At 32.5% G+C, this 13,276-nt stretch overlaps 1 protein-coding gene and 1 long non-coding RNA gene across 3 annotated transcripts; one reads left to right on the top strand and one right to left on the bottom strand.

Annotated features, from left to right (window-relative positions):
- Positions 1-2,775: 2,775 nt before the first annotated feature.
- Positions 2,776-10,323, bottom strand: LOC100812310 (probable disease resistance protein At5g66900). 2 transcript variants are annotated; one of them, XR_419133.4, is made up of 7 exons: positions 10,051-10,283; positions 9,125-9,757; positions 7,841-8,241; positions 6,561-6,910; positions 5,235-5,443; positions 3,977-4,858; positions 2,776-3,522 (listed from the first exon to the last, which is right to left on the bottom strand). XR_419133.4 is itself a non-coding variant. In XM_003551013.5 (6 exons), the coding sequence occupies exons 2-6, from the start codon at positions 9,750-9,752 to the stop codon at positions 4,032-4,034; spliced, it is 2,415 nt and encodes an 804-aa protein (XP_003551061.1). In that variant the 5' UTR covers positions 9,753-9,757; positions 10,051-10,323; the 3' UTR covers positions 3,866-4,031. The 2 variants fall into 2 exon arrangements, 1 of the variants encoding a protein (XP_003551061.1); XM_003551013.5 differs by lacking the exon at positions 2,776-3,522 and having other exon boundaries at positions 3,866-4,858; positions 10,051-10,323.
- Positions 10,324-11,851: 1,528 nt separating this feature from the next.
- On the top strand, positions 11,852-12,515 carry LOC121173803 (uncharacterized). Its single transcript, XR_005889232.1, has 2 exons — positions 11,852-12,064; positions 12,187-12,515. It is a non-coding gene; the product is annotated as an uncharacterized lncRNA (long non-coding RNA).
- Positions 12,516-13,276: the final 761 nt, after the last annotated feature.

Raw genomic sequence — 13,276 nt, forward strand, 5'->3', positions numbered from 1 at the left:
CCTTCTTTTGCGCCTTGTATTTTAGTCATTCTAGTAGTATAGGGTTTTAGCCGTGTATTTCAGGGCATTTTGAGTAGTCTTTATAGTAGGGACTTTTTTGTATTTTCATGTATTTTGGCATGGGGGTGAGCTTAGCTATTAGAGAGGTGTGTGTAGCTAAGCTCTAGCTTCTCAAGGAAGCTTCTCAAGGAGGTGAGCTTAGCTATTAGAGGAGTGTGTGTACAAGTTCTAGCTTTTCAAGGAAGTTTCTCAAGGAAGCTTCTCAAAGAAGCTTTCATTTAGTTAGTGACCCCCCCCTCTCTCTTTCTCATTCTTCTCCTCCATTGTTGTTTCTTCATTTTTCTCCATGTATCTCCTCACATGTCTTGTGCTAAATGTTGTTAACATGATTCTTTAGAATTTCCACCGATTAAACTTTCTATAGAAGCTAGATTTAATTTTCAATGGTTCAAATTTCTTGTTCTTGTTCTTGAACCATGAATTGTGTTGAGTTTAGGTTCCTTTGAGTTTTATTTTTCTATTTTTGTGGCTGAAACCTAAACCATAAAATTCTTACAAAAACATTAAAATAAAACCTCAAAAATCTAGAGTGACTTTGTTCACCTATTGTAGTTTTGTCATAGAAGTCATGTCAAGTCATGAAACTTGTCACATAAGATTCCTTATGTTGTGCTGAATTTTATTTTTCTTATTTTTTTTTTGTCTAACTCATTTGTTCATGAGTGTATGAAATTCTTTTAGCCTATTAGTTTATTTGAGTCAAATCTTGCATGTTAATTAGTCCTTAACATGTTCTTGCAAAATTCTTAGAGAGTCTTTGATTGTGAACCTTTTCTTGAACTTTTAGGTTTCCTTATGATTGAGTCTATTGTGAATTTGAGTTTTGGTGATTGAATTACTGGCTGAAATTTTGATCCTAAGTGAATATTGAACTCCTAAAATTTTGGTAAACAAGTCTAGTGAGTTCAACATACATAGGAAGGTAGAAAGTAAGCTGAAGGCAATCAATATATCATGCTTAAAAAATTCGAAGTCTGAAATTGCTAGTACTGGCAGCTTGAATATACGGACTTGTAAAACTTATTGGAAATTGGTCACTGCGAATTTTGAGTTGAAATTTTTACTTAATTTTCTAGACATCTAGAAAAAAATTAGAAAAAAATAACCAAGTGATTTGGATCAAAGGAAAAAAATAAGAAAAATCACACAAGTTGGCAGGAAAATCAGTGTCCAGGAAAAAAAAGTGAAAGGGAAGTGTGTTTGTTATTTTGGCTCAAAATTTGTTCTATAATTGGTGCCTATTTTATGCCAATCTTAGTTCTGAAATTTCAATTGAAAAGTAGTGTGAAAACAAGTGTAAAAACTAGAGGTTTCTTGAGTCTCTTTTTTTTTGTTTTTTTTACTCTACTTTAGAGCCATTCTAGGTTTCTCTTTGAATCCTAACTCGTTTTTATGTGCTTTTCGTTGCTTTAATTATTGAATAATCCTTGAAAATTTGTCTTGTTAAAACTCTATTGGTTTATCTTTCATTTCATTATTTTGGTCTTTGGTTATGGCTTGTCTCTTTATTTCCTTGTTTGAGAGTTGCCATATACAGAATTGGAAAGGAGGATTGGTGCTATCTCTTGAAGAATTTGAGTCAAGAAGCAATGAGCCAACCACCTTAAGAGCTATTGGACTAAGAAGCACTCCAAATTGATTGAAACACCAAAGAGAGAACAACCACAAAAAATGAGGACTTTTATGTAACTTTATAATTGGCAATTTACTTACCTTCATTGCTTTCAAATTTTGTAAGAAAACGGCCTTTCAATTGAAATGTGTTAGAAGCCTCCAATAGGTTACCAAACTTCCATTTATGTGTAATAATTTCAGGCAATTTTCCCTTAGGATAGTGAGTGTTTTGTTGGGAACCTTAAATGTGGTCATCCAAACACTCTTAGGATCCGCCTGACTTACATTTCTTGCACTTTAATTTCTTGCTTACTTTCATAGCTTATTTTCTGTACTAGTCATGTCTAGTTTATCTTGTTATTGCATAATACTTTCTTTTTGCTTATCACGCTCATCTTGAGTTCTTTTGAACCTTAGCTTTTACCTTTTGCAAAACCCCCAACAAGAAAGAATCACAACTTAGGAACCAACATGAGTCATCATTCATCTAGAATCTTAGATGAGTTGAGTTCCCTCAAGTTAAGGAAAGAAAAACTAGAAAGAAAAGAAAAATAAAAATAGAGGGTAGAAATGAATCAAGATGAGAGAGAACAAATAAGGGAAGAAGAAAGAAGGAAAATACTAAAAGAGTTAAGAAAAGAAAAGCATGTCTTCTATAGTAGTCATGACTCCTGCAAGAGCGATAGTGAATAACTTAGTGACTATTATGGAGGAAGGCATAGGTCACATTCTAGACCTCACTCCCATAGGAGAAATAAGGAAAGAAAGCCTCAAGAGGCTAACTTTAATCTCCTATACTTACATGGGAAGGACAATGTAGAGACTTATTTAGATTGAGAAATGAAGGTTGAACAACTCTTTGTTTGTCATCATACAAGTGAGGAAAGGAAGGTTCCTTTGGCTACCCTTAGCTTCCAAGGGTATGCCCTCTATTGGTGGACTTCCCTAGTTAGGGAAAGAAGAATTCAAGGGGATCCTCTAATAGAGTATTGGAATGACTTAAAAAGTGCCCTTAGGAAGAGACACATTCCCTCCTACTACGAAAGGGAGCTTATGGACAAGCTCCAAAGGCTTAGACAAGAAAGTATAAGTGTTGAAGAGTATAGGCAACAAATGGAACTACTCCTTTTGAGAGATGGACTTAGGGAGAAGGAAAGAACAAGTATTGTTAGGTTCCTTAGTGGAAGATAACCTAGTACAACTTTGCATAAGGGTAGAGCAACAACTTAAAAGGAAGCCTTGTAGATTTCTCATGATGAAGGCCCTAGGGTTCTCATGAATCTCAGGGTAGATTTCTGAGCTCATGAACCAAGATTGGGTCCACTTGTCTTTGTAAATATTAGAATAGGTTTTCCTTCTTTTGAGCCTTGTATTTTGACCATTCTAGTAGTATAGGGTTTTAGTCTTATATTTTAGGGCATTTTGAGTAGTCTCTATAGTAGAAACTTTTTTGTATTTCCATGTATTTTGACATGGGGGTGAGCTTAGCTATTAGAGGGGTGTGTGTAGCTAAGTTCTAGAGGAAGTTTTTCAAGGAAACTTTCATTTAGTTAGTGACCTAGGCTATAAATAGAAGCATGTGTAAGACTTGTCATAACTTTGATGAATGAGAAACTTGTGAGACACACTTCAAAGTTCAACTTCTCTTCCTCTTTTTCTCCTTCAATTTCGTGCCCCCCTCACCCCCTCTCTCTCTTTCTCATTCTTTCCCTCCATTGGAGCTTCGTCTCTAAGCTTTTTATCCAAGGCACTCTCTTGATGGTGAAGTTTCTCCTTCCATGGCTTATTCTTTTGTAGATGGTGCATCCTCTCTCCTCTTCTCATTTATCTTCCGCTGCAACTCCATGCCTGAAAATCACCATTGAAGGACCTTAGTGAAATTCAAAGATCCAACCTCTATAGAAGCTTCTCAAACAAGTTTCCATCACTAAGTGACCGACAAGCTAGCAAAATGCATTCTTTGATGGAAGAACTTCATTACCAAGTTTTCTCTTTTGCTCCTAATTTTATTTATTCTAAGTTGAGAGCTGATTTAGCTCAAGTGGGTTTTCCTAGAGGTTTTTAGGCTTTTCTTCTATATCTTTCAAAAACAAAAAATATTCAAGTAATAATTTATTGCAAAATATGTTTTATTCTATCATTCAATTTCCAATTAATGTACCAAAATTATATAATCACTCAAAAATTCTAGTTCTAGAGAAAAAGAACACAAGCTCGTAATAAATTCAAAGAACAAAAATTTGGTTCTCAAAATATGGAACGCCACCAAACAAACAACAATGGGGAAGCTTCTTTTACTTGCCTTCCCTGTTTTCATCCTCTCATTGTGTCGCCAAACGCAAGTGCAACAAAGAAAACTATGAAAGCCAATTCAAATTGAAATCAACTTGGGCCACCTTAAGCTTTAGATCTCTAAGCATGGTTTTGAAAGGTTCCCATAATGCAGCAGTCTCTTCATCACACACCACAGCGCTTAAGCTCTCAAGCTCCGTGATTGAGTATGGCAAATCAGTCAATCTTGTGCAACCTCTGCAATTGAGATTTTCTAAACTACGCAACTCTCCCATGTTCTCTGGTAACTTACTAAGGCTTACGCAGTCAGAGATGTCAAGGAAGTTCAGTTTACTAAGACTTGTGATTGATTCTGGTAACTCTTCTAATTTAGTACATGAAGTAAGCCTTAGTGATTCCAGATTGACCAACTTCCCAATTCCTTCAGGAAGTGCAGAAAGTTTGTGACAGTTTGTGATACTTAGCTTCTTTAGGGAAACAATATCAGAGAGCCCAATTGGCAATTCCACCATATCACAGTAGTCAATGTTCATCTCCTCCAAATTTGGGAACACTTTTGAAACTTGAATGGTGCTATTTTTGAATGCTTCATTCACATTGCACATGAAAAAGGAGAACTTGTGTAGATTCTTCAGTTGCACTCCAGTGTTGCTCAAGAAGGGAATTGAAACCTTCTCTAATCTGATTCTTTTGAGACTAGACAGATTATCAAGCAGCTCAAAATTTTCCAAGTCAGCGCGATAGAACTCATAATTCGTTACTATCAGGACTTTTAGTTTATTCATTTTCTCCATGAACATTGGTAGCGACCGCTTCTTTTCTCGAAGGTTCAGCACTAGAACCTCAACCTCAGATGCCTGCAAGTTGCACCATTCTGAAGTGAATGTGTCATCTGCAAAAAAAAATTCAATAATTAGTGACTGATTATTCTCTCTCAATGTGGTACTCTGTACATCAATATAGAAAGATAAACATAGCCGGGGTGGATGCAAGTTGGTTGTTACAAGGCCATTGCCCCCACATTAATTTTTTTTACTTCATTATATTGAATAATTGTAATTTTTGTCCCCATAAAAAATAGATATTGTTCTCATAAAATATTTTTTAAAATTAAAGAAGTAAATAATTAGTACTAATTTTATTCTTTTATATTTATAGAAATTTAGGTATTTTAGTTTTTTTTATCATGAGATTGTGTAATTTATAAAAATATAAATTATTATTTTGCTCCCACTAAAAAGAAATTTTGGATCGGCGACTTAACATACCAGTTGATATGGATAGTGAGTGGGCTGCAATGTGATACTCATTCTGTGTAGTCCACCAATCGGGAAGATTGTTACCACTTACGTCAATAATCAGTCTATTCCTCTTCTTCATTAGTTCCTTGTTCGTTTGAAGGATAGCTAGGTCCCGAAGAAGACCATGTTGTGTAACATAGTGGTAATTATAGTCAATCGTGCCACTTGAAATATTCCTGATAAATGGAAAGAAATTACTTGTTCATAAGTTAATTGGTAGAAAAAAGCATGAACACCATTCTCTCCATCTAATAAAAAATTAACAATAAATTTGTAACAGCTAAAGAAGAAAGTACCAATTATGTTGTGTCTAGAATATTGGGTTTCACATTAAAAGTTTCTTGCTATTTTCCGGTCAAGCTTTTTTATATTTATTGACAAGTATACCTATAAACATGCAATTCGACTCGTTTAACTGATTTTCATGTTGTTCACTTATCAGAATCAATGATTCATCTTAGTAACCCGCATAATAAAGATCCACGTAAAAAGATCAGCATAGGGTTTTTGAAGTAAAACTCTAATTCTCAATAGCATAAGTAATTAGAGGAACTGTATTTAAATTTTGTCCAAAAATAAAAAACCTTATCCTAGGTTGTGGTGGAGCTATGGTTAGTTCACTCTTCAAATCCAAATAGTTTCCCAATGATGAGGAATGTCAAAGCTGAAAGCTTGAAGTGCCTTGAACCTAGAAGTTCGGATTAAGTATAACTATAAGCTCAATAAGATATTGGTCTCTCTCTTGTTCCCATGCACACAATTTAACAAATTCAACATATTTCTTTCCTCGTCTTCTGAATTTTGAATACTTTTCAAGATTATTTTTTATCGATTACCTAATAAATTACTTAATGAAAATAGGCTTTCTTTTCATTCATTTGTAAGGAAAGAGCTCGTAGCCAAGTGAGAGCTCTTGTGGTCCTTAATTAGAATTTACTAACTATAATGATATTTTTATTTATTATGATATTAATATAAAATAATTTTTGTCGAAAGTAATAACTAATTTTAGTTAGGAACCTCAACGTGCATAAGATACTAATTCTCTCTTCCCATCACTATTTATTCTATATTTAAGGGTCAATCAATATTAATTAGGAACCAATTAATTAAAAAACACAGATCGTTATCACCTGTGATAAACAAAACATTATGCTGGGGACTATAATGATATTTTACTATGTAATCTAATCATTAATTGTTATAATCATTAGTCTGATTTTGAATTGGTTTAATGCATCCCAATCAAACTCAAAAAATAACGTGTCATCTTTCAAGAAGCATTTGCCATACCTTGTGACAACAATATCAGCCATGTTCCTTTTGACGAGTTCATAGATATTCTCCATTGCGCTGTCATCATCTTCATCACGCAGTTCTGCCCATATATCAACAAGGGCAGCAGCAGGTATCCTCTGGGCTTCGGGGAATAAGCTTAGGTCCCTAAAACACTCAGCCACCTTAGGATCCAAGTCATCGAAGCTTTTTTGGAGACAAGTAAGCACATCTGCACTAAAAGCAAGAATTGGTTGACCCTTGGACAGTTTCTTAGCCCTGTTGTTCCAAGCCCACGGTGGTTCACGACTTAGTGATTTGCCAGTCACTATAAGTGCCAAGGGAGAACCACTGCACCCTCTCGCAATCTGCAATTTGTTTAGTGTGTTCAAATGAAATGAGAAATTGCAAATAAAAAAGGTTTAACATTTACCACCTATGGTTTTTTTTCATCATAAAACAGAAGTAAATAAAACTAGAACGTTTTGGGCGTTGAAAACCGGATGGTCTAACATCATCCACATTATCCAGTCCATGCGTTTTGTTGTATCTCACGTCTATCGCGAAAGCAATAGCTGTGCGGATAGTTTAGCTAACCATGGTTTATCTACTCCCGGTTTTTCTTGGTGGAGCTTAGTGCCGCCTTTTATTAAGGAGGCTTTCTATAGAAATAGAACTGGTTTACCCAGTTATAGATTTCATTGAAACTTTGTTTGAGGATTTATTCCTCTGTTGCTTTCTGTTTTGTACTTTGTTTTCCCTTTTTGGAATAAAATTGGAGCATGTTGCATAGGATTTCTAAGAGATTTAGTGTCAATCTAGTTGGGAATCTCTTGTTTTTATGCCTTGCATGACTCTTTTGTTTAAAAACATTGTTAAATAAATTGTTGGAGGAGTATTACTAAATTAGTGGAGTATTACTAAATTATGTTAAAATCTATCAATGTTTTCGAGATATAAATTCAAATTTTCATGACAATGTCACTGTCACGTGAAACTCTAATCCATTCTCCCTTGCATGCCAAATTTTACACACCACATTGTAAACATTGAAACTATGTGCTTAATTTGTAAAAGGTAAATGCTAACCAATGATGTGAGGAGGACATAAGTTATGGAATTCAAAATAAAAACTTATCAAAAAATGTCATTAATACATTTCTGTTATAATTTCTAATGTGTTTTTAATATGAATGTCAATTTAAACTTTCTATTTTGATTTATTTAATCAATGTACTTAGGAACTGATTACTCGTTAACGGTACCAGTTGTAATATAAATTGAGCAATAGAGTTTACCTTTTTGACAATATTCTCAGGAATGTCAGAGCTACTCTGATTCAGGGATGCAGAGTGGCGAAATAAATTTATAGCATCGACTTCGTTGAGTGATTTCAACACGTATGGCTGGTCAAATCCTCTAATTGTGATTCTTGAGGTCACTAGAATCTTGTACTTTGGGATCTGGAACACAAATTTGTCAACAAGAGACACTGATTCGGACGGAACATCATCCAGGACCAACAGTATTGGGTTTTTCCCAATCTGTTTCAGCAAATTTTCCAATTGATAAACTGCATCATCGTCACTTTGAAACTCTGGCACCTGGCAAGCATTGTGTTGAAACAGTCTCTGCACTATGGTATTTAACTTGGGCTTTTGCGCAAAGGTGATGAAGAATATGTTTTCCTTGAATATACCTAAACAAATCAGTCAATCAGTCAAATTTTAACATGTTTCGAGATCTGCATATTAGTTATAAAGCTCATGTTTATCATAATGTTTTTTATATTCAGGTGAGAAATCGTAATATCCTTTAATTCATTGGGTTAAAGATTAATTTTGCTCATTATAATCAAATATGAGTTTTTTTTGTTAAATAAGTCAATTTTTACTTATATAAACGCAATAAAACCTTATACTAGATCAATTCTTTAAATTTTATCAAACATGTTTGAACAAGTGAAAATATGACCATCACAAAAATATGATGAAAGCTTAGTAGGGCAATTATTTTAGATGTCATCAAGCACGTACGAAATACCTTTTTTTCACTTTCTAAAATGCTTTTGGTTCTCCTCACACATCAAAGTTCAAATTTTGTCTCAATAAAATCCACATAATAAATATTTACATTCAAAACTAACATATTGTCAAAGTAAAATTTGAATTATTCTAAAAAAGACCAGGAAATACTAAAGATGTATTAAAGTACCTATAGGTTTTGTACATTTTTTTCTCTCCTTCATTTACTTTATTCTATCTCGACTCATACATCTATTCCCCTAACTGATTAAAATCCATTTGTTGCATTCTAAGTCGTGACAAACACAAAACATTGATTTGTAGCAAATAAGGTATGTATTATTACTAAAAGTGACAACCTCTATGAATTATAACTTCTACTGAACTAGATTCAGGACTCAATAATATCTAGCAATGAAAATATATAAGCAGCTAATGATTACAGATCAATAGAAACAAAAAGATCCACAAACAAAACTTCCACAACAATAACAATACAAAGGCATGATGAGATCATACCATTAATAGATTAACATTAGCCAGTAAAAAAAAACATACCTTTGACTTCCTCATCACAACAAAACTTTTTAACCAACGTTGACTTCCCTGAGCCTGGTGTTCCGGTGACCGTGAGCACAGATCCAGCATGGTGGTGGTTATTCAGCAACTTGACCTTCATCTCCCTCAAATGAACATCCAAGCCAACCGTGAAAGCCGGAGGGGCCGGAGGCGAACACACGCCTTTCAATTCGGTCCTTCTCGGACCACTTTCCATAACTGTTGCATGAATCTCGGTCAGAATCACCTGGTTTTGTAACTCATTAGTTAGTATCAGACCTTGCATATCCAGATTGAAGTACAAACGGATCGACTCGTACAACGCCTCGAGTTCCTCTTGGTAGTTGGCCTTATAGCAGCAATTCCACCACTGGATTTCGGAGCACTCCATAACGAGTTTCTTCCCTTTCGCCAACTTATCTTTCAGCTCTTTCATTTCCTCGGCTGGTTTGTTCAATTGATTGTTAAGACCATCAATCTGTTTAGCCAACCTTCCTACTTTATTTAGGGTTGACTCTAAGGTTATCAGGGTGGCTCTGAACTTCACAGCCCTGTCTTTCACATTCACAACTTCTTTCAGCAGCTCATCAAGCAGTTTTCCAAGAACAGCATCCATAATCATAGCCATGAGTGCTGTCCACAACAAAGAAATTAACCAAAAACATCCAAAATCAGAAACTTTGATCTAGTATTTAGTTTGATTCAATTAGTTGAACAATCTGTCTGTTCGTGAGTTGTTGTAAATTCTTGCTACCTGACTTCAATTTTTCCGGATCAAAAGAAAAGAAACTTTGATCTAATGTTGGTGAGTGAGTCAAACAAACATAGGCTAGTTATATAAAAGGAAGGTATATAAAACTAAACTCAGAAATCAAGTTTCTGGGAAAATAACAAAAAGGACAGTGAATTAAAAAAAAAATACTTACAAAAATGCTCCAAAGATTCTTTCTAAGTCGATGTTATGTTGGAGAATCCAATTCCAGCTGTTTTTGTTGACAGTAATCACACCAATCAGGGAATATAGGAAATTATGGACGCATTGATTGTTGCTTCTCTTCAAATTGCAAGATTCTATTTTACTGGATTTGGATTTCTAGTATTTATTGCTTTTTTATTTTGACGAGGTCTTTCCACAGTAAACCGAGTTTCGTTTAACGATGATTATTAAAGCAGTTTTTTGTTTACTTTTCGGGTCAGTTAGGTCAACGATAACTTCAGCTATGGAGGTTTAAGTGCGTTCTAAATTCTAATGTTCACACGGGCATAGAATAGTTAAGACTTTGTCTAAATAACTGTGCTTATTATAAGTAATAAATAATTAGAGAAATTATAATTAATTTGCTCCTGAAAAATAATGACTCGTGCAAATTAGTTCCAAACAAAAAAAAATATATATTACTTTTGTTATCCCTGATCTCATCAAAGTTGGCAATGCCAATCCCTCAACTAATTTCTCCCTCTGTCAGTTAGACATTAAGGAAATGTTTGTTTGAGGGATACTTTTTTTAGTTTGGGGAATATTTTTTTAGGAATATTATTCTTGGTTAACTATTTGAATTGATTGAAATTATTTTTTATATTTTTAAGAATGATTAAAGTATGTGTTTAATTGAATGATTTTTTTTAAGAATATATATTATTATTATTATTATTATTATTATTATTAAAATGTTTATATTATAAAAGTCGACCATAAATCAAATTATAGATGTATTAATTGGATAAGAACAAAATTTGCGGAATCAAAGAAAATTTAAGCAGGTATGATGAAGGAACACTGAGAGAATAGTGAGATAATGATTAGTAAGAGAATATATATGAATTTTTACTTATGAAGAGGTCTTCATATCCCATTAGAATAATTTTTCTCCATTTTCTTTATTGGAACTAAATATTAGTAAAACGTGAGATTATGTTATTCATGAAAATAAAATATATCCTAATTAATTTTTTTATGGCCTCATAACAAATAAAGGATAATTTTTTTCTGTCTCTTATCCTCCAGAATAACGAAATAGTCCGTGAAACAAACTCCTCTTAGGCTATGTTTGGTCAATTTTTTTATACTTAAAAGCTACTTTTAAATTTAAGCTAGAAAAAAGAACTTAATAAGTAAAATCTGTTTGTCCATTTTTTTATTTTAATTTAAAAGATTCTTTTAAATTAAAAGTTGTTTGATAATTTTTTTTTAAAATATTTAGTTTTATTCAAAAATAATTATTTCTTCCAATGAAAAAGTATATTTATAAAGTAAAAATATTGTGTATAAGTAATTTAATTTACATAACCTTGTTTTGTTGATATTGAAAAATATTAATTTAAAGCAATAATTTTTAATAATTTAAATTTTGTTTTGATTATATTTTAGTAATAATTTAAAAATATATAAGTTACTTGCATTGAAATTAGTCCGCATTACAGCAATTTGAAAGTTTTATTAAGAGGTGAAAAAGTGATATACATGAGAATTGAATGCACATCTTCTAATAAGTTAGCAAAAAATTAAGGAAAAATGATTAGATTAGATATTATCTCTCTTTTTTTGTTTATTTTGATTCTTTATATTTTAAAAAATTTATTTTGATGATTTATTCTAAGTAAAAAATTTAAAGTAGTTCTTCTGCCAAAGGTACCGCCAAGGTAGATTTAATATATAATTATTGATAATATATAATTATTGACAGCGAAAAATCTTCATAAAATATAATTTTTTTTCTCTCGAAACATCTTCATTCAAATGCAAGAATGCAGAACAAAAACAAAATCCAAAACAAGTCAAGAACCATAAATCAACAACCCAAATCACAAATCAAGAACCCAAATCACAATCCCCAAAATCGGTGTTGCCAAAGATTGCAAAGGAACCAGAGAAAGATTTGAGTGAATTGTTTAGTGATGTACGGACTTCGGTAATTAAGAACTATGAAATGAGATGAAGCGGTATGAAACGAGCAAAAGAAAAACTATCTGAAAGAGAGAGCTTTTCTGATTAAGAGAATTTTAATGACAAAAATTACCAATGGTGATGAAAAATTTGTCAATGATGCTTTAATTTCTTGTAGGAGAAGAGAAGAAAAAAAAGGTGAGCCCCTGGAGTGTTCCATCACACTTTGTGCTTCCTGCTTGGGTCCGCCAATGGCAACATACAGGTGGCAAAAACATACGCTTGATGAATCACCCTTACTTGCTTTGCTGACTACAAGGGTACAAAACAACAACATCCACTGGTTTGTGATTTTTAATTTGGGAATTAGGTTTATCATTTTCAATATGGGAATTTAAATTTGAATTTGCTTGTTTTGTGGCAGCTAAAATCTGCCCGTATCTAAATACTGTTTAATTGTATTAAGGGTTTGCTTATTTTATGGTGGCTAAAAGTTGTCCATTCTCCTATCTGAATACTAATTAATTGCATTAACTTTAAATTAGTAGAATGACCTTTTCGAATCATTTTGAAAAGATAAAAAATTAAAATAATTTTTTTAAAAAATAAAGGATAAAAAGGTCATATGATTAAAAGTTAAATAAAAGTTATTTTTTTCATTTTCTCTTTGTTAAAAATAAGTTACTTTTTTTCAATAACTTTTACTAAAATGTGTTAGATTCAACTTTTTACTTATAAAGAGAATTTAAGCTAAAAAAAATTTGGTCAAACACACCCTTAGACTTGACACGCATGGTAAGTATATTAGTTTGTTTGACCGTTTAAAAATTATCAAATAATAATATTTTGACACCTTAATATCTCACCAACAATTTTTATTTTTTTATCTCTTTATTCTTATCATCTATCATATATATTTTTCTCTTTTTTTTTTTTACTCTCATTAGATGTCTACTGGCATCTAGGTGGCAGAATATATTTTTTCCAAAAAACTAAATATCTTCCCACCTATCACTGTCGCAAATCGATGCCATGGAATTAGTTATAGAGTGATAATTCCTATAAATAAATTTGATGTCACTATTTTCATTTCATTCTTCAATTTAACCGTGGATGTCATTTGTCAGGCAAAATATATTTTTATTTTTACTAAATGCATAATTTTATGTTTGTTTTTTTAGTAAAAAGAATGTTACGATTAAGGTAATATTTTTAACTTTGATTCTTGATATTTTGTTTCAGTACTTAATAAATTAATGATTTTTTTA

This window comes from Glycine max, chromosome 17 (genome assembly GCF_000004515.6).
Source record: "Glycine max cultivar Williams 82 chromosome 17, Glycine_max_v4.0, whole genome shotgun sequence".
In the NCBI taxonomy this organism is placed as follows: Eukaryota; Viridiplantae; Streptophyta; class Magnoliopsida; order Fabales; family Fabaceae; genus Glycine; species Glycine max.